At 44.1% G+C, this 27,090-nt stretch overlaps 1 protein-coding gene across 3 annotated transcripts in view; it reads left to right on the top strand.

Annotated features, from left to right (window-relative positions):
- Window positions 1-27,090, top strand: part of SRGAP2 (SLIT-ROBO Rho GTPase activating protein 2) — a 107,766-nt gene that overhangs the window by 40,618 nt on the left and 40,058 nt on the right. For all 3 annotated transcript variants that reach the window (XM_075722216.1, XM_075722217.1, XM_075722215.1), the window contains exons 3-6: window positions 5,475-5,637; window positions 21,185-21,247; window positions 24,979-25,194; window positions 26,110-26,238. In XM_075722216.1, coding sequence (XP_075578331.1) covers window positions 5,475-5,637; window positions 21,185-21,247; window positions 24,979-25,194; window positions 26,110-26,238 — 571 coding nt within the window. The remainder of the gene's footprint in view (window positions 1-5,474; window positions 5,638-21,184; window positions 21,248-24,978; window positions 25,195-26,109; window positions 26,239-27,090) is intronic.

Genomic DNA, 27,090 nt, shown 5'->3' with positions numbered 1-27,090 from the left:
GAAATCAAACATTGATTTGAATGAGCAGCTTGCAGAGAAGTTCAAGTTTAGTTTTCTTCAAAGTGAAATGATTTCTTTAAAGGAGAGATGATACAGGCTGTGAGGGACGTGTCGACAAAAGCATTTGGGTCACGTGGACTTCAGTTACATTCTTCTTGTTACTATTTTAATTGATAAATATTGTCATAGGCTATTTTGACCTGTGATTCTTTTTGATGGAGCCGAGTCCTGAACATTTTTTTCTGAGTCTTTCAAATAACAACATTTGGGAGATTTTTCTAAGCATGAAATGTTCATTTATTCAGTGGCCTCATTGAACCTGGAGATCTAGGGATACATGACCAGCGAAAACTGATGTAAAGCCCTGGGGAGGATCTCTGTGGTGTTTTTCATTGTATCAGCGATCCCAGTATCGCACTGCGTTGGCTGGTATGATGGTAGCTACCCTTGCGGAGCACGCTGCAGAGGGCAAAATTCAGGCAGGTTTGAAGAAGTATATACAGAAACGATTACGGCTCTGCTCTGCCACTTGGCCTAGCTCTAGCTCTGATGGTTGGTGGGGAGGACTTGACAATTGCACGGATCTGAAAATAACTTTTTCATCTCTCCCTTCACCTCATATCTAATTTTAGCAGGTAGTTCAGGTGAGCTGGGCGAGCGGGCAGCGCTGCGGGTGTGCACCCTGTAGGCTCAGAGAGCCGAGCCCGCGGGTCAGCGTTGGGATGGGAAGGGTACGGCGTGCAGGGTACGCCGCAGGGTGGGGAATAAATCAGTTCCTCGGTTCCCAGGGTCTCGATCACTGTTTTGGGATGTACCCGGTCTGGAAATGTCTGCACACCTCTAGGAAGCAAGTCCCGAATATTTGGGGGGGGGGGGGGCAGGGAGGTGGAACAGGAAGCTTCAGCTTTTGTATGTGCCACCAGGAGACTTGCTTTAAAAACCTCGGTTCGAAGGAAGGGCGGTCAGAGAAGTTTTCTGTTCACACGGATGATGTGACGTGCCTATGTTAATTTAAATGTTTCTCTCTTTCTATTTAGTAATACTTTCATTCTCATCTGACTCATTCCTTCGTCTTGCACTCCTTATGGAAATGCAATATTCCTGTTCCTGGTTTGTGGGTGTGGGATTTTTTGTTTTGTTTTGTTTTTAATCTAGTGGCGGGGAGGAGGTTGGTTTTTAAGGTAATTTTTCTGCTCTTGCTCTGAATGGGGTTACCTTGCAGTGCCCAGCTAGGTGTTGCTGGCCTTTGTCGCTCTCTCCTGCTTGCCTTAAAGCAGATAAATCCTGGACTGTCTGCGAGTTCCTCGTACGAATGAGTAATTTTAATTAAGACGTTTCGGATACTTGGGACTCAGTCTTCCCTTCTGATCTCTTGAGACTGACTGAAACCTTTGAAGTGGAAGTTGCGCAGGACCCGATCAAGATAACACCCGAGAAACCACAGAGCTTCATACTTTGTGGTTCCTTAAAAATCTGTGCACAACTTCCTCTTCCTGCTCCCAAACACCCCCGATTGCTGTGATCTGGTGTAATTTAGGCTAACCTAAATAAACTCTCCAGATTCACTATCATCACACAATCTTTAAACAAGTGTAAATAGTGCTTGAAATAAACCTGGATCTTGGCATCTTCTTCCGCCTCCTCCTCCTCCTCTCCTTTGCGGGGGAAGTTTGAGTCAAACAGTTGTTGCGAATGTGAAATCGCCAGCACTTTGGGAAATTTCATGTCCAGGTCCTAAAGTTTTGGGTTGATCTCATCAATTTTACTTCTTAAGGGTGAATACTGACTCCAGTCATTCTGCAGAATCTGTGGAAATTGAGCTCGCTCTCGATTATACCCAGCGGTGCCTGTTGCATATTTTTCTTCCCTTTTTCATCCCTCCTCTGCGGTGACATGAAACTGGAAGCAGAGTGTATTTGCCAGCTCCTTTGAGAATTGAAATGGTTAATGAAAATCGCAATTTGCTTCTCTGCCATCTGCTTGCGGTTATGATAGAAAAGGGTCTGTTGTAAACAGTTGTATAACTTCTGCTCTGTGTTGTGAAAACTGTTGCCATGTTCCACCCCAGAAAATGCTGCGTTTTTAGAGGTGCTTTAACAGTTAATGTGTGTGTAGTCTTAAAGGCTACTTGGAAGGTTTGCAGCAAGTAATTGCCTCTTTCCTTTTCTGTTTCATTTCTGTCTTAAGGCCTGCCTTTATCTGCCTTTTGCCAGTGCTAGGAAAATTGTCACTAGCAAATAATGAAGGAGAGTTTTTGTCTTGCTTCCTGTAAAAACCTTGCCATGAAAACGCTGAACCTGTACAAAAGCAAGACGGACCATTGTAACAAGGTCCTGAAGGGGTCAGTGAAACCAACAGACACCAAGAAATTAAAGGAATTGAAACGAAAAATCTTGAAGCGCCCAGAGCTGTGGTTGCACGAGGTTGAGCTCAGGGTGCGGCGCTCACTGCGCAGACCCGAAGGTGACAATCCCGGTCGCGGATTGGAAGCATGCGGGGTTGTGATTATTTTTTCCTGCAGGATGGCCTTTCATGTCTAACCACACGGAGTGTGTCAACAACCCATCTGGCGCCATTAGACACCAGCAATTTTACTCACCATGCTTTTCATGGGCTCTTGGTATTTGTGCTATGTGCTGCCTTAGAATAGCTTCGGGTGTTGTGGTAGGGCAGCCTGGACAGCTGGGAATTGTCCAGTTAACTATTGCATCTCTTCTGGTTCCCATTTTGTGCTTCGGTTTTCTTTGGAAAGCGAGGCACTCGTACAGTGCTGTTCCCTGGTCCCTTGCGTGCGCTCTTGTCGGTAGTCATGGTCCTGGTTGCTCACAGCTCTTCCAAGCTGCTCGAGGTGGGCTTGGGCTGACGCCTCAGTGGGGCGTCCATGAACAGCCAGGTGCTCTTAGCGGAGCGGGCAGTAAAGATGCATGACGAGATGGAGAATGCGATGGGAGATGTTAAGGATCAAACCAGCTGAGTGGTGTTGGGTTGGCAGCTCGTGCAGATGAATGGTACAAAGCCCGGGAAGGCAAGTTAGCAGGCTGCAGGCAGCTGGACTTCTGGCTGCGTAGGGACGCCTGCGGCTGCGCTGGTTGTAGGAAGGAGTGAAGCAGCGGAGCGATGAAGCAGTGACGGGCTGTTAAGGGTTTGGAGGCAGGATTTCAAACAGCTAGAACAAGATCGACTGGTGGAGAGTCTGAGCTTTTTGTTCCTAAATTTCATTCCCAAACTTTTTACGGTAGTTAATTAATTTTCACTTGCTGTAGCTCTTCCCGCCTCAGAGGGCAAATACTAAGTCAGTGTGTGAAGTACTTTGATATCATTGGTGTAAAGGACCAACTTTTAACATCTTTTAATACTGTCCTTTAGAAACTTCTCTTTACAACCATCCACAATACTGTCTTACTTGGTTTGCTTCCTGTCTTCTACCTGAACCAGTTTGGCTGTTGGTAAAGACGGTGTGTACGCCTCCGGCCCAGCGCTGCTCCTTGGAGGAGCCCTTTCTGGAGATGCCTTTCCTCCTCCTGCCCTCTCCTTAGTGGAAGAAAGCTGGGTGGTGTTTCTTGTCTCGCCTAAATAAAAAAAAACCCAAAAAACGTAATGTGTATATGGCCTTCTGGTGCGGTGGCAGGTTTTGTCTCTGTTTCAGTGGGAGTCGGAGCATGCAGCTTCTCACCTGCACGCGTGCCCTTCGAGGGCTGGCCGCGGCGTGGCCGGTACCCGTAGAGTCACAGTTCTGTTCGCCGGGTCTCGCGGTTACTGATTAGCTCTCGGGCATAGTAACAAAACAAATGGTGTGCTGCAAACACCGATTGCAGATCGGGGGGCAACTATTTGAGATAGATATATATATATAGCTTAACATCTGGCAGTTTCAACCTTGTACAGTTCTGCATTTTGATCATTCCATCTGGTTTTGCGCGTCAGCAGTATCTGCAATACAGGACACTAGAATCCGATGGAAAATATTGTCTCTGAATAAAATCTATGCCTTCTCACATTTTCTTTTCTTTTTTTTTTTTTTTAACTCAAAACACCAGGAGAACCAAAAGCCCAGAATCCTTTTCATACCCCCTCCCACTATACACACACACGCTCCAAACCTTGAAGCAGTCCAGATCACAAGCTGCAGTCATTTCCTGAGCTTTTCATTTTTTTTAAGGAAAAGAAACAAAGCAGCAAGATCAGCTGTTCTGAAACTATTCTTCTTTATCTAAAATTATCCATATTGCACTACAAATCCAACCGTTGATGTCATGAGAAGGGTAATGAAAGTCTGAGGCAGCTTAATTTTCATGTTTTCACAATGTCGGGCGTTTCTTGCTGCAGAGGTTGCTGTCCTTTTAAGTGCAGAATATTCCCTTTTTCAATGGAAATTAAACCGCATTTCTTTTAAGAGGAAAGAAATCTGATACAATCATCTACAATAATCAAGAAGAGCTTTGGCTTTCCACCAGAGATCTGACTTACAATAATATTTATTTAGAAAAGAGTACTGTAAACAAATGATGAACAGATCTAGAGAGAAGTAAATGATGTAGTTAAGCCTACACCTAGATCTGCTAGTTCCAAACACTGCTGCAGGGCTGCTGGAGGACCATGCAAAATCACTGCTAACGTCCTTGCTTTCATCTAGTATGAAATGGTGCCTTAAGAAATTACTCCTTTCAGTAGATGAAATGAACCTCAGTTTATTTGGATCAACTTTTCATCTCCCCTTTTGCTCTTTGTATTGCTTATTTGCAGGGTGCAGAGTGAATCAGCCATAATAAGGTGGAGAAAGTTCAAAGATGCGAAAATAAAGCTCATTGTATGAATGTTAGAATCATAGAGTCATTTAGGTTGGCAAAGACCTTTAAGATCATCAAGTCCAAGCGTTAACCTAGCACTGCCAAGTCCACCACCAAACCATGTCCCTCAGCACCGCATCTACACGTCTTTAATGAACGTTGCTTTCTCTTTTGCTCAGCACAGATACAGATGCTTGCACATAATTGTTTTTGTACATGAAACATAACATTTTGTTTCCTATGCAGATGCTATTTAGCTAACTGGATGCTTGAAATCTTTTTATTGTGGTTACGGCACAAATGCCTGAGACAGCACTGTGAAACCTATTGTCAGAGACTGGAGCCATCGCTCTCCCTCAGGCACTATAATTTATGCACAAAATCTTGGATTCAAAAGAAAAAATTAGAGCCTACATTTGGCATACTGTAGCTTGCAGTTGTCTGATCTGTTTGGGGGACAAAAGCCCATGGCCATGTGAATGTAGCCGTGTCATTGAGGGCGTATTTTCTGTATGTGCAGTAGCCATTTTATAGCCTTCCTCTGCTCTCCTCTCCCTCAACAAATCCAGACGTCCCGTAACTGGGTTTCTAGCATTTATAGATAATACAATATCACGAACAGAATAATTCTGTCCACTTCAGGTGAAGTCCTATCCAATTCTTGTTTCTTTTTTGTGTCCTTTGTAGGAAGGATCAGAATGTGCTATCACCCGTCAATTGCTGGAATCTCCTGCTAAATCAAGTGAAGCGGGAGAGCAGGGATCACACCACGCTAAGCGACATCTATCTCAACAACATCATCCCGCGCTTTGTCCAGGTCAGCGAAGATTCGGGGCGCCTGTTCAAGAAGGTAACAGAGTGCTACAATGCACGTATTTTTCTTTGGCTCTTCTGAAATAGAAAGTTTTAGCTGTTACTTCTGGTGGATCAATTTATTGTTCGCTGTGTCTAACCCATGGGGCTTTTTTCCTCTTTGTGGATAACTGTGCTTGACTTACCTTTGATTTCTCTAGTAATTTTCTTCTTCTAGTATTTTAGGGTTTTCCCAAAAGTGGTCAGTTGAGATTTGTTGGTCTAAATTCAGGCCGTGTTTTTTCCTCTTAACCTACTCACAGTTTTGTCTGCATTTCGGAACTCTTATTAAAAAAGCAGAAACCCTCCAGGTCTTCAACTCTGAATATAGTCAAGAACAACTCTCTAAAGACAAATTTATATCTGCCACGGAGGAGAAACTACTGATAAAAGAAAAATTAAGGAGAGTTTCTATCATGCTAGATAGTAAAAGGATGTATTGTCCTTCTCTGGAAAACAGAGAAAATGCAGCTGAGGTCTCTTTTGTTAGCCTTGTCCCCTCTCTCTCCCCTTGATTTCCACCTGGAAAAATAGGTGGGACAGTGTGGAAGGGTATTTTTCTATTAAGAATCTGTTCTTCCAGTTGAAGAAACATGATACGGAGCTTTGAAACTCCTATTAAACGGTAATGCCTGGTCTCTTCAGAGATTTGTCAATCGCTGTAACATCTGCTAGTTAACATGTTAAAAACATTGCAATTCTAACTTTGAAAGCAATTTCTCTTCCCCCACTCCCCACCTCCTTGCAATGCGTCACAATCTTGGAGAGTTATCTCTACTATTGCAAGGCCTAGAGATTGCAGAAGGACTCGAGCTTTCTGAAGAATACTTTTGTGGAGACTCATCCTAAATCACATTGCCTCTGAGAGAGAAATGGAAGAGGAACACTTTCAATAAAAAAAAACTCCTAGCGTACTTTCATGTCTGTCGTCTTGCCTTCAGTGGTGTCAGTTGTTACGCTATGATTCTATGATTAAAAAAGAGTCGTGGGCAGCGTGTGACTTAAAAATTAAAATCCGTGTAGGTGCAGTGGGCAGTAATTGGAGGCCTCGTTGGCTTTTCGCTCTGGTCTTGACAGTCTTTTGAAATGTATTGAGGAAAGCGTTCAGATACTTCTTAAAGTCTCTGTATCGCTTTAACCGAGAGACAGTCTATACAACGCAGTCCGTTCAGACTGCTAGAAAATGAGCAACGCTCAATATCGCGCGTGATATTTCCTGTCAAGGTGCGCTTGAAGGAGCAGCATCTTGTGTGTTACCTGGAGAGCAGGATGCATTTGCTCTGTGACAGCAGGTATTGTGGGTGTTGGCAGCTGATTTCTATAGGGGAATGAAAGTAAGCGCAAGTGCGCTGTTGTGTTCCTTGTCCTCTGCGTGTTTCTTGAGTTTTTAACGGATAGCGATGGAGTATGAAAAATATATTCGAGTGTTACATTCTGTTTCTCTTGTACTTCTGTTCTTGAGACTTTGCCCAAGCAGAGGAGGAACCTTCTCTTTTTTCAAGTAACGTCACACTAAGGCCTTTTTGACCTTTTAAAACTTCCCGGTAATTACATTATGGTTCATTAGATACTTACATGGGATTATTGAATGGCAGTTACTCTTCAATTCCTCTAATCCTTCCAAAGGATAAGTAATCTCCCCACTGAATTTCAACAAGGGCTGTGCTTGAGCAAGGTGGCTGAGAAAATGCCTTGGCAAAGTAGTGCATGGAAACTGCTATTATCCCAGTTTGGCTGGAAACTAGCATCTTAATTTTCAGCCCCTTGTATAAGCATGGCTTTGCCCTGTTTTATTTTGGGCAGTAGGACTTGAATAAAAACAAACAAATAACCGACCACCAACAAAATACCCCTCTGGTTTCTTTCTCACAGACCAAACACAAACTCCGTATTAATTTGTGCAAACAAAATTCCAACTACTTGTTGTCCGACTGGTTGCCAGGTATACCAAATTGGCTGAAGGCCAAACCAGGTATTAGATTACTATTCTGCTTGTGCTGGGTGGTTAAAAACAAAAATTGCATCCTGTCTTGCCTAAAGAGTCACATAGTTGAGTAATAGCAGCTGATAAATAGAGAAATTTGGCTGAATTTGGATCTGCCGCTACTTGTGCTTTTTCACTAGAATCGCTTACCTTCCGGAGCCACAAGAAGCAACATGAATTGGTACAAAAGCTACTGTAGGCTAGAAAACAGATGTGGTGTGGGGTTAAAATATCGCAAATCAGCTTTATATTCTATGAATTTTAAAAAATGCTATCTATTTGTAAAAGCCCTATGTAGCATGCTTGTCGTTCTCAGTATATCCCAAGAGCAATACAGATGGTGTTCAGAATCTCTCTGGACCATAAGCAGACAAACGGCACCGCTTCCTGGATGAGAAAACAGCGACACGTGGATGAAGTCACTTCTCCAGGGTTGCTCAGCAAGTTGCTGGCAAAGCCAGGATGATTTATCTGTAGGTAGTGAAGGGGGATAATTTGGTGACTCAGCAAGATATTTAGGAGTGGCATATATTTTTGTGCCTCTAACCGGAAGTTAAGACCATGCTAGCCCAAAGGCAAATTAGTTGTTTTGATGAGAAAATCTAAAAGAACCTTCTCTTCCCTCTCCCCTTAGCTTCTCCCATCCTTTTTTAAACTTTTGAGACGTCCCTTCCCATTTTTTAATGGAGAACAGCTACCACAGTATGTGACAGCTCAGAAAACTGAGCGCTTTTTAGCAGCCTTGAAACAGATGTAGTTTATACAGGAGCTACATGGAAAATAAAGCTCTGTGCCACGCTGCAAAACTTCCCATGAGGCTCTGGAAGGCAAATTCAGAGGTCCCAATCAAAAACCAAATGCGAACGAGCTCTGAATGGCACAGCCGAATTAGCGCGGTGCTACGTCTGAGCAAAGTTTTGTAGCTTCTCCACAGATCTAATTAGCCAGGCTACCTCAGTGAAGCGACTGGCTCTGTTACTTCCGAGACCGGAGTTTCCTGCCCCTCTTGTGCCGTGCGGTCATTCCAGCTCGTTCATTGATTCTGCGCTATCTCCTGTCTGGTCTACCGCGTGCAGTACAGTCGAGCTAAAATGCACTCAGTTTAATGAAATGCAGCCTGCAGGAGGAAGAGCCTTAGCTGGGATGCTGCTCGGGCGCTCTGGTTTGGCTTAACGCAAGAGCTGGATTTTTACTGTTTTCCAATGGAAATTGTAGCTGTTGGAATTGCGCTGCCAATCTTGCTGCTGGTTTGGGAGCTCTCTGTCCTTGTCTCATGCTACACAGGGAATCTGTGTTAAAAAACAAGGATGCTTTATTTTTTGAAAGTCTGAGGAGCATTATCTTTTTACACTTCTGTGTGGAAAATAACCTTCTAAAAAAAGTTACACATGCCTGATTGTAGGTGCTCTAGTAACTTACACTTAGGAACTACTCACTGGGTTGTAAATAACGCTATGAAATAGGGAGAGGATGGCAATATAGAGATCCTCATTTGCTGGAGATAGTTGAAATAAAATCCTAAGGCATTAGATTCTTTTCTTGGGCCACATATAATTTAGGGCTTTCTCGAACCAGTGCTTTGTGTCCTGCTGGGATTGAGCAGGTGAGCTGGGAAGGACAGGCAGGGTGAAAAGGGTGTTCTTACGATCCCTTTTGTTGCTAAACTCGAGTTGCTGTATCTTGCAGTGTCTGAAGTGGTGAGCTTTTTCAAATGAGAGAGATCTAAGTGCAGCGTGCAGCTCTAATCCAGCCTTAAGGCTGCAAGGGCCTGGATGGGTGTGATAAGGGCTGCGCTGGGAAGGAAGCACATCCTCAAGGGAAGCGGGCTGGGAGCTGGCCGTGTTGCAGCCGGAGCAGCACAGAGCCCGCGCTGGGCAAGCCAGGTCTCCCTCTGTCCGGAAGAGCATCGGTAGCACTGGCCAGGTGGGGTTTGTCTCTTCCAGCGACTGCCGTGGAGAATCCTCAGGCTGAGACAATTCCCTCTTGGACCCCTCGGACCAGTTGTATGAAGGGCGCACCAGTGCTGACGGTCAAGCTTGGACGGGTCCGTCTTGAAATCAGGGAACTGCTGAAATTCCAGCGGTGGTGCCTGCATTGCACACAGGTTTTCAGAGGGTTTGTGTTCGCAGTGTTCGGATTCGCAGTGTCATGGGAAGCCTGCACGGTCTGTGGCTCTGTCTCATGCAGTTTTTCCGTTCATGTCTTACGATGAAGAGATCCAGGGCTGTGTTATGATGTGGAGGGTCTTACTTGTTTGACTGTTGGATGGAAGCTTGCCAGCCACTTCAAAGGTATCTTTGCTGATAAGAGAGCCGTGTTTGCTGCCAAAGCAAGCACTGAAGCGGTGCTGGATGTACAGTGTGTGTCAGCCCCGTTTCTTCCTGCCTCTCGGATTTGTTTACTTCCTCGGTTAGCTCTCCCTGCAAAACCTTTACATGTCTGAGCGCTGGGTGTTTGCACCAAACGTGCTTATTATCTTATTGGAAACTTGCAACCTAAGGTGTAGGTATTCTTTAACACTGTACTCTCTCCGTGCCCTTTGTTTTGGTTTCTCCTGAGGAAACACTTTCACGTTTCAGTAAAAGATGTCAATAAGGCGCTCGCTGCTGTAGCAGTCTTGCAGATGAATCCCGGCGGCGTCGGTGGGGATCTGGCATTTGGCTTCAGCGGTGCCGCTGGCCCCAGGAATGGTGTCGGTGCAATTCTGTGCTACTGCAAAAGGAAAGGAAGATAAATAGTGAAATAAAAAACAGCTCTCTCGAGCAAGTAAAACTGGGGGGGAACCGGTGGAATTGTCCTAATAATAAATTGTTACACCTTGGGAAGGAGGTAATATTTTCTTATTTGTCCAACAGTTAATGATTTAGCCCCGGGTTTCGTACAAGGTTGGAGTTTAAAGCCTGTGTGCCACCCGGCGTTGCTATTCCGGTCACCTCTCCCTCTCCTGGAAGACCGTCCTGCTTTGATGTCAGCGCCTGTTCTCGCACACGCTCCTTTTCATTCCTCCATCTGCTTTTGGAGTGAGCATGCCTTTGATTTCTTCATGCTTATCCTCCTTCAGCGTGGCCCTTTTCATTTGTATATTATATACATGTATTCAAAATATTCTTCCATTTGAGCTGATTCCCCTTTTGATTTCCCCTTTTCTCGCTTTTCACTCTACCCCTCTGTCACCCTGTTTTCCTGTGGCCCTTGATTTCTCTGCACGGTACAACCTTTCTGCTTCTGGCACGGGTACCGGGTTTTCTTGCCTACGGACGTATCTTTTTAGTGGGATCCCTTGGTATTAGATACACATGTGTCGCCTTTTGAGAAGCAGTCTCTTTAATTTGGTATCTTTAATCACTCTGTTGTCTCTTTGAGATTTCCCTAGAAGCAGACTGATAGCTCTTGTTCAAATTTAATAGAAAAAAAAGTATCTTTTAAAAAGAATGGACTGTGGAAGCCTCAGTCACTTTGAGCGGTTTCTGAAGAAACTGATATTTTTTTTTTTCCCCTCGACAGATTTTTACATAGCAAAATTGTGCAGTAATTGGGAAGTGTTAACAGGCAGAAGGGCAGATTTATTCTGCATATGCGTAAGTTCCTGTGCTAGAGGGGCCTTGGGACCGGCAGCGGCTGCTAGGGCTGCTGTCTCGAGCTGCGCCTCTCAGCAGAGCCAGGTACCTCCTCAGCATCCGCCGCCTTGCCGGTGCGCGTGCCTTCCGTGCAGCGTTGGTCCTGCCGTGTTCAAAACACGCATCTTCTGCTCTGGTTTTACCTTGGGGCTCCTTTGCGGCAGTGTTAACTGGGAGGCTCGCTGGAGATGCTCAGAGCGGTGACGCTGTGCTGCCCTGCTTTCTGGCTTGTTCAGGTAGACGAGTCCTTTGGGTGTAGAGTGGTGGGGACAGGGAGGGGTGGTTGCCCTACAAATCTTGCTTTGAGAACGTAGCGTTCCTTTACACTACTGTATCAAGTTCAGTTACGATGTTTATGGGGAGAAAACCCCGTAAGGAATGAAGAAAACAAAACTGAGGATTTGAAATGCCGCTTCCTGTTTAATACCTTTTGATCGTGGAAAAAAAACAGTTTATCTACTAGTACACTGCACAGTGTTTGATGTGAAATGAAAAATCCACAATGAGTTGGTGAAAAGCCTTGCAGTAATCAAGGAAGGAGAATTATTAATTCTCTTAAGGGGTCTGTGCTTAAGATGACCTACTTTACAGCTGCAGTATGTCTCATTGCTGCATTGGTACCAGAACATGATAAATCTTAAAATACACCACACATGGAAAAGCCACGCGCGTGAAAGAAATGCACTGGCCAAAATGCTGGGCATTTGTAAAAAAATTATCCATAACAGTGTAAACACGTAAACGTACAAATGCCGTAAGTAGAACTGTCACTGAGGTGCAGAGCTGGTAAGTACGTGCTACATCCCTGCTCGCACGCTTGCATCTTACCCGCCGCATCTTCCTCTGCCTTAGGAGGTAGTAACGTCGAGTTCTTACTGTTTTCCCAAAAAGTAAGAGGACAGAGAGGCCTGTTGTGAAATGCTACTTTCTGATTTCTCATTGGGGAAATGAAGTCTCCCGGTTTTCCTACCTGCTTATTTTTAGAACAAGTGGAATGTGGGAAGGGAGAGGGAGTGAGTAGTTTGCGTGGTGCTCTTCTCTGAGTTAGCGGTACGTAAATCTGCTTCCGAGTTAGAGGTTTGATTGCCCCCACCTGTAATGGGAGCGGATGGTTTCTGTTCCGCCGCTGACGCTTTGTACCCGGTCGGATATAATGATGCGATCAGAGCCTATTGCCCGGGGTGACGTACTGAATACCAAAGGCTACAGCTGGAGTAATTTTACTACGTACGTTACAGGCTAAAAATGTCACTTCTGCACGGAGATGGGGCAAGGATTATGATGCATTTGGCCCTTTTTAATGTGTAAAAGTAGTCCATTGTGATTGCATTTTGCTTCTAATTTCCTGTACGCTTTTGTTGCCTTGCTCTACACCAGTATGCTCGTCTTTATTTTGCTGCAGTGTGAATTCAGGTCAGCCAGGAGCAAGGTAGCAGCTCTTTTACGCTCCAGGTCATTCATCCGACTCTGATCCCTCCAGTCAGTTTTTCCTCGAGATAAATCGCAGCAGTTTGAAAAAGGGTATTGGGGAAGTCGGTAGCACAAAGGTGTCGTGCAGAGCATTAAAACTGTGAGCAGAATTACGCAACGTTACTTCCGTGCTTTGGAGGACTTCACCGCTTGCTGGTAGGTCTTGCCACCTTCTGAAGCCCGGTTCACACGCGGCTCGTTCAATGAGGGCAAATGTAGCTGGCTTTGCAAGAATGAATGCTCTCAGCCATAAAATTGCTTGGTTTGTTGGGATTGAGTGCCCGAAGCCCAAGATTCAATAGGATCAGCACGGAATTCTGGAAAAAGAAAAAGAAAAAGGGGGTGGGGGTTGTTCGGAAGCAACTCTTTCAGCCCAGAGTATGGGAGGCAGCGGTGTGACGTGGTTTCATGTAGTAATGGCTTTTCAGAGTACAGTATTCCGCTGTAATAAGGAAAATTCCTTATTACTGACATAGTGGTGAAACAAATCACTGGTGAAATGGTGGAGAAAACTAGATAATACAACTGTAATTTAAATATGACCGACCAATGCATAATGGATCATTAAACTGGAAACTGATGATCTATCACCCAAAATATGCATGTATATTGTATGACATAGATTTTGTTTTCCTAGCTTTTCTTCAAATTCTGGAGAGTTGGAAGCTTCAGAAGAAGGTTGACAGAATTCCTGTTCTGTAGGGCCATGGGATAATGGCCGAGCACTTTACCCATGAAAGTTGTGGGAGAAACTTGTGTAAAACTTGCACAGGCTTCAGGTGGGTTACAGGCTTCACTGGGAGTACATCCTTGGAAGATGAACGGTGCATTTGTAACAAATGGCTTGGACTGATGGCGATGATGGAGCACTTCTGTACAGCGAAGCTGGTTGATTAGATGAGAACATGAAGGTGTTAAATCATATTTGCTACTGCATGCAAATGAATTAAAGGCAGGCCTGTTAGTAAATTCTGTTTAAGTGCTACATGTATGATCTTGGAAAATTTTACCTGGCAAGCCTTCCCTTTAACAGACTTCATAAGTAGATGTTAACTAATGCATAATAAATACCCTGTATTGTAACCTTGATTTAGACAGGAATAAAAAGGATCTTGCACTTTTGCAAATTTCCTCACTGGTCTCAGTAAGAACTCAATCCACTTGCCTCCCAGCTCCCACTGTTGATTCAAAAAACATTAGAACATTTAATGTTTGTTTTCCACCTATGTATATGTAATTATTCCTTTTTAAAAGGAGTAGAGAAATGGTCTTGTTAGAGAGCGGTTTTCAGAATCAGCAGATTTGGGTTCCAGTTCCAGCCCTGTCACTGGCTGACATAATTTTACGCAATGTATTAGATAAAATCTTATCTCTGTGTGTTACGCATTCACCCACCAATGGTTCCCGAGTGCTTCCCTGCTGTTGTTGAGTTTACACAGAAAGCATCTCGTGAACTTCACGGTATGTTTGTTTTGAAGCCGTACCATCTTTCTATCAGATTTGGAACTACATTACTGAGGCTTGAGATCCGGGGCATAAAATGTTGACAGCATTCCTTAGCTCTCATATTTATTATCCCCCCTAAATATTTTGAAGCTGAAGTCGTTAATGTTTGGTGGAATGCGGAACAGCCAAGCGAGTGCTGCAGTAGATCCCAAAAACATCTTGATTAAATTAGAGGGGAGGTGGAGGGGAGGAGGGCTGGAACAAAGAGGCCGTTGAGAAGCTGGCACGGCGCGCTGGGAATTTGTGTTCCAGCGAGGGGTGGCAGCAACCTACAGCTCTGCACATGGTGCATATACACCCTGTTGTAACAAAGGAGTATGTGTGCATGTGTGAGCGTGTATGCGTGCGTGCATGTGCACGCACGCTTAGGGCAGCTCCTTTTGCTTTCTCCTTTTGGGCTGAAGAAAAGGCTTGAGAAAGGCAGCTTGCGAGAGGAATACTGAGGTTGCAGATCAGCACTCCTGGGCCACAGTTGGCGTTGTCACCTCGCTGAAATAACTCTCTTGCTCTCTTGGGTGCTGTCGATGATTTTCCTGATTTGCAGCGAAAGGGAAGCCGGTGTTTATCGCTGCTGGGCGCGTACCGCGGCAGCAGCAGGGGCGAGGTGGTGCTGGCGCCCTGCTCTCCCCCTTCCCCAGCCGCGGGCGTGTGGTGGGCTCCCGCGCTGCGCCCTCTTGCACGAGCATTCGTGGGCATAGCAAACTAGGTAATCTCCCGTGCTGCGCCCTCTTGCATGAGCATTAGTGGGCATAGCAAACTAGGTAATCTCCCGTGCTGCGCCCTCTTGCATGAGCATTAGTGGGCATAGCAAACTAGGTAATCTCCCGTGCTGCGCCCTCTTGCATGAGCATTAGTGGGCATAGCAAACTAGGTAATCTCCCGTGCTGCGCCCTCTTGCACGAGCATTCGTGGGCATAGCAAACTAGGTAATCTCCCGTGCTGCGCCCTCTTGCACGAGCATTCGTGGGCATAGCAAACTAGGTAATCTCCCGTGCTGCGCCCTCTTGCACGAGCATTAGTGGGCATAGCAAACTAGGTAATCTCCCGTGCTGCGCCCTCTTGCACGAGCATTAGTGGGCATAGCAAACTAGGTAATCTCCCGTGCTGCGCCCTCTTGCACGAGCATTCGTGGGCATAGCAAACTAGGTAATCTCTCGCGCTGCGCCCTCTTGCACGAGCATTCGTGGGCATAGCAAACTAGGTAATCTCCCGGATCAAGAGGCGAGCGTTTAGCCCTGCTGGGATAAGGAGGCAAGGTTTGGGGGGACGCCCCCTCCCCGCGTGCGCACGCGGGTTATGATTGGAGCCCATTAGATAAGATTTTGTTGCATGAGCCCTTCCTCAGGCTTTTTAAGGGATGTACTTAAAGGTCTTTTCCAACCTAAACGATTCTATGATTCTATTAGTTAGCGATAGGACGAGAGGAAATGGGCTCAAGCTGTGCCAGGGGAGGTTTAGGTTGGAAATTAGGAAAAATTTCTTTATGGAAAGGGCGGTCAAGCATTGGAACAGGCTGCCCAGAGAGGTGGGGGAGTCCCCATCCCTGGAAGTGTTCAAAAAACGGGCAGAGGTGGCACTTGGGGACATGGTTTAGTCTGGTCTACCCTTGATTGGTTTAGTGTGGACTTGGCAGTGTAGGTTACTGGTTGGACTGGATGATCTTAAAGGGCTTTTCCAACCTCAATGATTCTATGATTCTACAAATAGATTCTAGTTGCTGGTACAGCCAGGAAGAGATAATAACAAAATTTATCAGATTTTCTTTTGCTTTTATTTATTGCTTTTTCCTGGAAGACTGTTTGCAAAATGAATCATTCTAAACCCTGTCTGCCTTTGAAAACCATTATATAGAATTTGATGTTGAAATAGAAATTGATACCTGGAGACGTTTGCAACTGCAGAGACGACGTTGTTGGTTTTCCTTGGCATGCATTTTATTTGTAATTCCGCGCCACATTCTCTAGCGTCATCTTGAAATCTCTTATGCCTGCATGGCAATGGTTAAGATCAGCAGCCTTTAATCTGGATGCACTTTGAACTCCATGGGACATCAGAAAAGTTCTCTTTGTGCATCAGGTCCACCACCCTCTACAGCACTTGAGCAACAACTTTTTTGTTAATGTCCAAGGCATTTGCTTTTGACTTTCCCAAGCTCACTGTTCTGCTTTCTCCAATGAATTTTCATTTATCAGGGTCAGCCAGCTCAGCCTTTTTCTCCCCTTTTTTTTTGTGATGGAATCAGTATGAGGAGCAGGATTAAATTAACAGTGTTCATTGCATAGCTCTTGTTTTCATGACACCTGTGATCTGTCTTACCTTCATCTTAATGTAAGTTTTTTTCCAGTCCAGCAATCTGGCAGTTTCTTTCTTGAGAGCTCGTTTGGAAGCACAAAGAGTTTTGTGTTTTGACAATTTGGCACTTACACTTCTTCTTTTCTTCTTCAACCTGGATATGCATTAAAATATTCATTTTAATCTCTTTTGCATAATTGATGCTTCAGCGGTTTGTACAGTGAATGAGCAATTTTATGCAAGAAATAAGCAAATGGGCTGAAAAGAGCCGGGTGAAAGGCAGGTGATTGGTCCAGTCCAGGCTGTTTAACCAGCACAGCGAAGCGTGCTGCTGAAAAGCTCCTTCTGTGTGAAAAGTTCAGTGCTCAGGGCATTTAAAACAGACCCAGCCAGTCACTTTCGTTAATCATCTCCGATGTTGAGAAAAAGGCAGTCATAAAATCTTTGTGACCCGTATCGCTGCGGTGATGAGCAGCAGCTTCAGCTTTTTTTTTTTTGCTTTCAGAGATGGAAAAAAATTTAGATCTTGTTTCTGCAAACTCTCCTGGAGATTGGGAGTCACCAACTTGTCTCTTTTCTTTAAACTAAAGACTCCTCAGAAAAAGCAGGATGCTCCCCTTTGTCAGCGGTTGTGTCAGGCACTCGTGTTCCCAGTAGCACATCTGGCCGCCTGGGGAGCGCGTTGAGGAACGTGGGACTGGAACGTATGAAAATGCAAAGGACCCGACCTCGGATGCGTCTGCTTGTGCGTCCCGTTGCGCTGCCGCCAGCGCGATGCCAGGCTGGTCTGAATGGGTCACAACATACATAAAGAGGCTGTAATGAAACGTCTGTCATCTCAGAAACGCAGGGAACTGAGCACTGCTGAACTGGACGGTGTTCAAAAAAGGATAATTTAAAATTAAATTCTATAATCTTTCTCTGTTTGCTTTTTGATTTATCAGTATTGGGTTTTTTCTCATGGCTTAACGCTATCTTGACTTCCTAGGCAGAAATGCTGGTTTAAGTGTGCGTTTGTCTGCGTTACCTCTTTATCTTTCCCTTTCCTGAACTTTGTAGGCATAAATAGTCTTGAACTTAGCAAATTTGCTTGACCCAGTAGATATTATATACTTCCGTCATGCAGAGCATGAAGGTTCCATCAGGCAAACAGTGCCTTAGTAGGTAGAGAATGAGGAAAATCTATAAACTGAACAAAGTAATTCTTGTTACGTGTAGCAGTAGATGCATTTGCGCTTTCTAATTAGTGGGAAAATGTGGAGTAAACGTAGTTATTAGATTATGAGTGTTTAAGCCTGCCTGTTTTTTTGTGAATAGAAATGTTAGTGTGAAGAGCTCTCTTCTTTGGCTTCTGCAATTACTCACCTGGATGTCTTTTGTTAATAAAACCTCAGAAAAAGTGGAGTTTGGTGTGCTTTATCTCTTTCCTGCACCTCAGAATGATTGGAGCTATGAAATTACAGACAGGGGTTTGAAAACATTAAAGACTGTACTGCAAGGGCTAAGACTGCATTTCTGAGATTTCTGTCCTTAAATACTAGTAACTGTTGGGATTTTTTTCCAGTTAAACATTTTATAGAAGCAAAGCTGTTGAAGCTGGCTGGCTCCCATGCAGCCCAAGCAGAGACATCATTAGGGAATGTCGCTGGGAGATGGAGCTGGCCTTTCCCTCTGGGTAGCGTGTGGCTGGGTTTTTTGGTTCCGACAAGGTAACAAATGCCGGTGTGCGTCTGTCTGCTTCCACCTCTCTGTCTGTTGGGGGAGACGCTACGACGAGAACCCTGGGGGTAGACCTCGCGCCCGTAGCTTTTCCCTGCGCTCTCCAGAGCTGCTGGTCCGATTCCTTCCCTTCCGCCGGCGTGAGGAGCGTTACGTCCGACGGCTGACAAAGGCAGCTCTGTTTTATACTTCTCTCCCAGCCCCCATTTCCCCCTGTTTTGGTACCCGGCTTACAGGGTTGACTCAAAGGCCTCTTCCTCCTGTGGTGGGCTGTACCACGCTTCATGGAAGAAATAATTGCCTGTTATCCTTAAGTTTGGGGGTTTTGAGGGCGCTTTCCCCTTCAGTTGTGTTTTTGGCTCGATTTATGACTTTATGAATAGTTGGTGATTGATTTCTCCCATTTCCCATCCTCTTTCTTTTTTTTCACCTTAAAGGACGCGTTGTATAATGCTCTGAACCCAGCAGCTCCGGTATTTTTATAATATGTGGCAATCTCTGCTGCTTGCTACAAGCCAGGGATGATAACCAGCTCCCCGTCAGAATGGATATGGATTTTCCTGGGATTTCAAAGAGATGATCGGGCATGATAATGTGCACCACAGAACAGGGTTGAAGCAGTAAGTTAAAACCATTTCAGCAGCCTGTTCGGGTGAACAGGATAACAGTTGGGACATCACTTCTTGGAGTCGTCAATGGCAAAGAAACATCTCTTTGGGTCTAACCGTAACTTTATTGGCTTTAATCTCTTTCAGTAACTGTAGGCTGAAAGACGTAAATTGTATTACAAACACAGATTTTTCTCGATCGTTTATACCCCTGCTGTAGAAAAAGGGGATTTGTTGAGGTTTGTGTGCACGGCAGCGCTGCACCGTGGCGGCTGGAGGCGGCAAGGCTGGAGCGTGTGGCTGCGCCTTTGCTTTGCAAGATGCGTCAGCAAAAGCTGGCTCAACGTGCTTTTTGATGTGTCTGAATTTCTCAGCTTTTCTCATGGAAGCCCTTCAGAATGCGAACAGTGACAGTTTTAGCGTGAGAGCCTGTTTCTAATGAAGTGAAGTTCATCAAGGAAGTTGCTTCGCCCTCCTTTGCATACAAGCTATATGCGTGCAGAAATGACTCTTCAAACGGGGCTTTGCATGCAGAGGTGCTGTTGGTCGGTAATTATGGATGCGTGTCTTTGGACATTGCGGTGTCTTTATTAGAAAACCAGAAGCTTATCGGTTCCTGTATTTAGCTAAAGCCAAATGCACCCAGCTCTTCATGCAGTAGTTGAGTCCAGCTGCACACAATATAGAAGTGCTGGCTGCTTGTTACCTAGCAGGGAGTTTAAATAAGTAAATATATTTTAAAATCTGACGCTCGGCTGCAGGCTAGTTTGGGCGTCAGCTGGTTTTGACAATCAGTCGAGTCTGCACCTTTTTTTTTTTTTTTCTTTTCATTCTACTGTTTTAGTGAAGGAAAGAAGTTCATGAGTCATATAGCCTTAGGTTTAACTAATGCTCACTAATGCAAGTGTCCCCTGGGACAGAACGATTTGTATTGATATGGTTAAATTGTATTGTAGTCCTTGTAGTTGTTTGTTTTTTTTTTTTTTTTAAAAAAAAAAGGCCAATTGCTTTGCCTATTGAGGTAAATCCCATTTTGATTTAAAATTTGAATGGAAATAGGGATGTATGCATGTAAAGCCCTGTCAGAGTAATTTTTTTTCCCCAGTGTTGAAGTGGTGGTTCTTTCTGTGGTGAAATACAGAAGTGGAGGAACATTTGCCAGAGGAGGCTAGAGGGTGTAGCAGGCTATTGTGGTATTTGTGGAAGAAGGGTAAACGTTTGCTAAATCTCATGGAGACTCAAAGGAGAGATTGTGCATCTGAAAGCATGTACCCTTTTTTTTTTTTTTTTTTTAACTCTGGCTTTATCATACAAAACTAAAAAAAATGAATACACTGACGTTAACACTGTGCTCAGAACCAGGCTGCGGCTCTGTATAGTCTTTCAGATACAGTCAGCACAAACTCTGGTTGGATCAAAGCATCTCCTGCAGCACCAACAGGCAAAAAGACCTGCTGCCCAGCACATCTCCCTGCTCCTCCAAACTTCCCTGTGACAAACACTGTTTTCTGCAGCAAACCGTTTCCACTCCAGTATCCCAAAGTATCCGAGAGTGACTGTTGCCCTAGCGAGTCCGGGAAATAGGTAACAATCTGCGCACAAGGCTTACCAGGTGAGAGCTGGCAGACACTGCAGTAAGGTTTCCCTCCTGGGTCTGTCTCCGTAAGTTGTAACACCTTGCCAGGCCCTATCAGAGCAACCTGGTTTCCGCAAGAATCCTTACGATGGGGTGGCACCGGCAACCTGAGGTGTGGTCGAGGGACAGGGAATAAGGATAGGAGGGGCTGGGAGTGAGATGCGAGGTCACAGGAAAGAGCAGCAGGACTGCCTAGAGAGCTGGGAGCGTGGAGGAGGCGATGGCCGGCTGCCGTCGCCACCTCAGAGCCTGGCTTCTCAAGGAGGTGCCTTACATCGGCCAAACCGAAGCATTGCCTGTTTCGTGATACGGCGTTCGCTAAAGGAAGATCGCTCCCGTTGGCTTTCTTATCCTGCGTTTCTTCAGCTTCCATACTAAGCTGCCCTATATTCACAGTCGTGCTTGATCCTGCTAAAATGGGCAAACCTATGTGTTCCCAGGCTTGTAATGTTGAAAATCCCACGTTCTCTGGAAGTTTCCCTGTCTCCATACTGTAAGGCTTTTCTGACTGTGCATATATAACGTTTCAGTTGATTAATACTGTTTGTGCAATTTGACCATAAGTGGCTCTGGGCTGAGCAGTTATTGGATTTGCTAGCATAAATAGCAGTGCTTATTTGAGCCTAAATTATTTGTAGATGCGGAGCATGCTCACTTCCTCCACCTTTTTACCATCTTCCCCAATTAACTTTCATTTCTCTGTTTTGTTGCAGAGCAAGGAAGTAGGATTGCAGCTCCAGGAAGACTTGATGAAGGTCTTGAATGAACTCTACACGGTAAATCAAACTGACTTCTTGGCATCTTTTCAGGCAGAAGGAAGAAGCGTTTGACTTCTCCCAGCCTGCTGTCCTGCTGTTACAGCAGGGACTGAGCAGCAAGACTGATAAATGTCTGCAGTCTTTGCAGTTTGAGGCAGCTTATGTTCACCAGTCTACAGAGCGCCATAAATCTTACTTTTTCACTCTATCCTTATATTGTTTCAGCTCTGTAAGTGTTGGCTCCCCTTCTCAAAGATCTCACCTTAGCACATACCTGCTACTAGCAGCAGTGTTGGTTTTAAAAAGAGTAAGAGATACTAGAATTATTTCCAAATGTGCTGAAAATCTTCAGTCCCTGGTTTTGTGTGGTCTGAGCATACAAAAGGCAGCATACAGCTTCAGCGGGGGGACCCACTGTGTTTATTTGTTCCTCAACTCTTTCAGCAAAACAGCTCCCTTTAGAGTAATAGTCTTCCATCTGCGCTTTTTTGCTTCTCAGTATATCCATTGGAGACACCAAGAAAGAGGCATTGCCTCGGGAAGGAGAAGGAATGTGTTCATAAAAGTTCATATGCTGCTTGGGGATTTTTCTCCTTGTGTAGATGAATGGAAAAGCCTGTTGTTTGATTAAATTTTTGCTTTCTGCAGCTGTTATCGAGCTAGTTCTTGTTTTAAAAGCAGAACCTACACACGGTTTTGTTGCTCAAAATGTCTTTTCTTTCGTCCTTCCCTAATGATACATTGGGTCATTACACTGAGGTACATGTTATTTCCTTCATTCTTTCAAAAGATGATCCAGGGATGTTTCTCAAGCCATGGCATATCAATCTTGAGATGAAATTCAGTATTAATATCAATGCTAGAGTATGGGGGGAGGGTGTCCCTGAAATTTCTCATATCAACAAAAGTTACAGAAGGGCATTGTTTCATTAGAGCATCATAGCCAAATATTCAGACTAATCTTTTAGAAAAAAGGGAGCTTAGGAGTAGGAAAAGGGAATTCATTATGCACCAATGTTCTTGCTGCCAAAATGGCAGTCGAAGAGGTGAGACTGTGAATCCAGTTTATGATTTTCCTCCTTTTCTGCGTTAGAGCGTTTAGCATTACTGAGTCTTTTCTGTGGGCAAAGAGTGTTCGTGTTCCTCGATGGGAAAGCCAAGCACGAGCGTTACAGTGGAAGCTGGAGGCATTTTGAAGCTGACCTGTGGTTGGATGTACTGTCGCTGTAGTTGTTACTACAGCCTTGGTTTACAACAGTGTGAGCAAACTGCATCGTGCTCGTGTTCCTGAAAGGCAGAGAATTTACTTTGGGTATAAAGGTGGCTTTGTAAATGCAGCAGTGCCTGTCAGCAGTGCTGCCTACTCTAGAAATTATTTTTTATTTGAGGGCACAATCTGATTCAACTTTTGAGTCATGTACTTGGATGGGATCCGAAGGAAGAATATAGAGCTGTCTCTAAACACAGACTTTTAGGAACTGAGGTTTATTTCTAATCCAAGTTCACGTGGCACTGATAAGGTTGATAAGTTGATACGTTGATAAGACTGGTTAGTGGAGCTTACATAGACATAGGTAATCATTTCTGCATGCCCAGCTCTGACAGATCATGGAGCCAGATACTGAGTTCTGATAATTTCTCTATCACTGGAAGTAAGATATTCCAGAATTCGGCCTTTGATAAGCAAAGCTGGGGTATTAACTTTTTTAATATCAGTGCTAGGAACTTGATATCTATTTATGCATTAATTCTGCTCTAAAATTTTAAATTGTCCCTTCACCAGAAAATTTCTTTTCCTTTGAAAAAGCCACTTCTGCTGATCATATTAAAAGATATTTCTTGCTGGACTCAATTTAATCACTGGTGGAATTGCTTTCATTGGTACTTTACGACAGACTCCACAAACTAACCTCTTACTCTGCTGGCTAGCTAAAGGATTGGCAGAATTAATATTTTCAGGCAACATGCACATCCGTGAAAATGGACAAAGTCTTTGGTTTCCCTACACAGATGAAATCGAGAGGCTTGTTACTTGTACGTTTTTGTCCTGAATTGTCCTGTGCGATCCGTCCTTGACTGTGCGCTTGCCCTCAGCAGGCAGCAGTGAGCCAAGAGTAACCCCATCACCAAGCACGGGGCAGGCAGAGCTTGTGGTTGCCAATGTGGCGCTGTCAGCAGGAGAAAATCATTAAAATTGTGATTTCTTTTTCTGCTTCTCTTGCTTTCTGCCAGTTCCACTTGCAGTGATAGAGGGAAAGAAACTACTTTGCATCTATTATTATAAATGCCTGCTTTATAGTCTAAGCATATGCAGGAGCTGAAAGCGTGTGTGTGTAAATTATTCAGAAAGTCTCTCTTTAATACTGGCTGCGTTCACATTCTCTTTCATGTTTAAATACAATGTCTCTTTGTATCTGAGAACCTTTGCTGATCACTGCATAAAGAGAGAGCATGCATCCTACTTATGTAAAATTATGTTATGGTTCAAACTAAGGTGAAATAGGTATAAATGGGTTTTCATCTAAAATAAATCAAATTATTTTCAAGTGGGATCTTTATTAGTGCTGGAACAACACTATTGGGGTGTCTTTATGCAACTTTGCATTATTTTGGCCCCCTATCGAAATTATATCATCATAATGTTTGCTTTGGTATGTGAATTGAATTGCTTCGTGATCGTGGATAAAAAGTTTATATATTATGCCCTTTGGTTTTTTAGCTCTGTTTTCTTAACACAAAGCTAGACATGAATATCCTGTGAAACAAATAGGCGGGTTTTGGTGACTTCAGGGGATATTTATCTATACTTACTTATAAAAAATGTGCTATAATAAAAGTTGTCCCTATAGTACAGGGTCCAGGTCTCCCTGAGCAAAAGAACCACACTCTTTTATTAATATTTTTATTACATAAGGTGAACAGAGGTGCTTTTACATATCAAATTTGATTTAAACAAATCGAACCTGAGTTGCTTTTGCAGCCATTGTGTTCAGACTATTGATTTGCATCTAGTTCCTCAAGACTTGTGATGTTTAAAGGACTGATTCATCCAGATGAAAGACTGATAGGCATCCCTTCCGAAACCTTACCTGCTGATGAAAAGCTATCATTTTCCAACGTTGGCATGTAATTTTCTTTGAATAGTAAGGAGGCTGGATTTAGTCTGTATCTTTTTTTGGGTTTTATGACTCCTTTATTGGGTTGTACAAGAAGGCGCATGCCAGAGTTAAACAAAGAGGCAGCTGCAAAATAATCCACTCTGTTTTCAGATTTCAGATTCATTTTGAGAGCCAGTTTCATTCGTGCATCTTCTGTCATGCTTTTCGGAGATGTGAAATTTCCCTGAAATTTTGCCAGCTTAGATATTTCTAACTCCCAACTAGCAACCAGACTTGCTGGTCACTGTCCAAATGCCTTTGCTTAGTTAGTATCATATCTTGCGTTGAATATAAACGTGATGGACAGCTACTATGAAGTAGTTATGTTAAAGAAACTTACACTTTTGGGGAGTGCGTTGGCCAAATTTAAACAAAAAAAGGTGTTGAAGCTTATGACTACTTTCTTAGGATTTTTTCCTCCCTCCTAGCCTGTGAGCTTTCCAGAAATACGTGTAACTGTTCTCCCTGAGACTTGGTGGTGCACATGAAGTAAGGCAAAACATCTGTATGCCTAGTTGGTAGGTGAGCCCATTTCTTCCTCAGCACATCACACTGTGGTGCTCTCTGATGTTTGTGTATCATTTTCTGCAGGTTATGAAAACCTACCATATGTACAATGCTGACAGCATTAGTGCTCAGAGCAAACTGAAAGAGGCAGAGAAGCAGGAAGAAAAGCAGATTGGGAAGTCGGTGAAACAAGAGGACAAGCAGACGCCACGCTCCCCTGACTCAACTTCCAACGTCAAGTTTGAAGAAAAACACGTTCGACGAAGCTCTGTCAAAAAAATCGAGAAAATGAAGGAGAAGGTACTTCCATAGTACTGCTGCTGCTTGTGTAGAGTGCTTGAGGAGGGGCCCTTTGCAGTAATTCAGCACAGGAGCTACTGAGTTCCCTCCTTTGTGACATTCAAATGCAAGTCTCAGGTTTTGTACGAGTTTTAAAGGTGCAGATTTAGGAAAGACAAAAGCTAGCACCAGGTTTGTTTTAGGACAATCAAATACACATTTTGTATTATCCCAGGTTATACAGGCATGGCATAGAAAGCTAAAACAAGGTTAGAGTATGAAAGTAGCAACTGCTCTCTTGGAAGTCATGGTTAACGTATTTTTTTCTTGTACAGAGTGCAAGATTTTTGTTTACCATTTCATGCCAGCTTAAGAGCTGCCCTGTGCTACAGATTTGCAAACCCCAATGACTTCATGGGCAGAAGCAGTTGCCTTAGCAATCAGTCAGTTAAGTAGTTCAGTGCTAAGATTCAAGCCAATAGAAGGTGAAGAGTTATTTCTGGATTGATTTGGGCTCTGAAAGGACCAAGTTTAAGTCTAATTTCTGCTGGAAGAGGTGGAGTGCCTGCTGCAGCCCTCATGCTACCCATGGGCTTCTAGCAGCCGCTCTGGTAGTTCTGGAGCTGGGCCGTAACCTCATAAACCCACCTCGTTTCTTCATTCTTCCTTTAATCTTCCCCAACTTGCTGTCTGGTTTAAGAGAAGACTTTCAATGCAAAGCTGTCTAGTATAGACAGTAGACAGTAATAGACAGTAATGCTTAAAAACATCTAGATAATTAATCTGAATTCTAAGTCTTTGAGTCTTGATAAAACTTGGAATAAAACCGTGTGAACAGGATAAGGTTTGTTCGGTATACTCTGGCGTTACTGAGTGTGCTACTACTTCTACTGCACCTATTTTTAAAATATATACTGTTTTTGGTTTCGCTTCTAGCGCCAAGCGAAGTACACAGAAAATAGACTGAAGGCTATCAAGGCAAGAAACGAGTATCTGCTAGCTCTGGAAGCCACCAATGCATCTGTATTCAAGTATTACATCCATGACCTGTCTGATCTCATTGATGTAAGTGCTGCTGCTTGGGTGCCTGCAATGAATATCATTGCCATTAAGCCTCACACCTGCCCCTCCTTCTTCAACATCTTATATACCAGCACAGCTGGTAACCTCTGTACAGCTGTGGAACGACGGTCTTGGATGGGCAGCTCAGAGGGTGACAACAGGCATGATAACTGGTCATGAAGCTCTTAATTGAGCTTTTCTTAGCTGGCTAACTCAGAGTTTGTTGCACAGGTAGAAGCTTGCACAAGAAACCTGGCATTGAAACATGTATAAGGAGGAGTTGCTTAGTTAAAATGAAACTCAGCTTCAGTATCACACTGCTGCTTGACATTTTCTATTTACTATTTTAAGCCAACCCGCAAGATTGTAACTCAGAAGCACATTTAAAAAAAGAAGGTTAATTGTAGAAACAGTATACCAGTTGGTAAAAAAATGGAGGACAGAAGCATTTTCTAAAGCTGCTTTTAACTCGTTTTGAAAAATTCCATATATTTCAAGGCTAATGCTTTCTCTAGCATATTTCACAACACATTTCACAATTCCCTGTTTTTTAGACTTTCCGTTCCCTGATACCCCGACCCACCAGCTCTACAGTAACTTCATGCATTTCTTCTGTCATCAGGACTGCAGAACACTTTCAGTCCAGTTCTGAAAGGTGTCCGAGGAGTGTCAACAGTGATGGACGTTCCACTGTTTGCCACTCCGCAGTCTCTCTGTCTAAGCAAAGAAACAAACTGGCTACTTTCCTAAGAATGTTCGCTGCAGAAACTGGGTAATGGAGCAGAAGGTGGAGGGAGCTTGCTCCCCAGCTGCCGGCAAGCCCTCTGTTCCGCAGCTGAATGATGCCCCCAGTAC

This window comes from Pelecanus crispus, chromosome 17 (assembly GCF_030463565.1).
Source record: "Pelecanus crispus isolate bPelCri1 chromosome 17, bPelCri1.pri, whole genome shotgun sequence".
Classification (NCBI taxonomy): Eukaryota; Metazoa; Chordata; class Aves; order Pelecaniformes; family Pelecanidae; genus Pelecanus; species Pelecanus crispus.
This window is presented reverse-complemented; position numbering and strand designations above follow the sequence as displayed.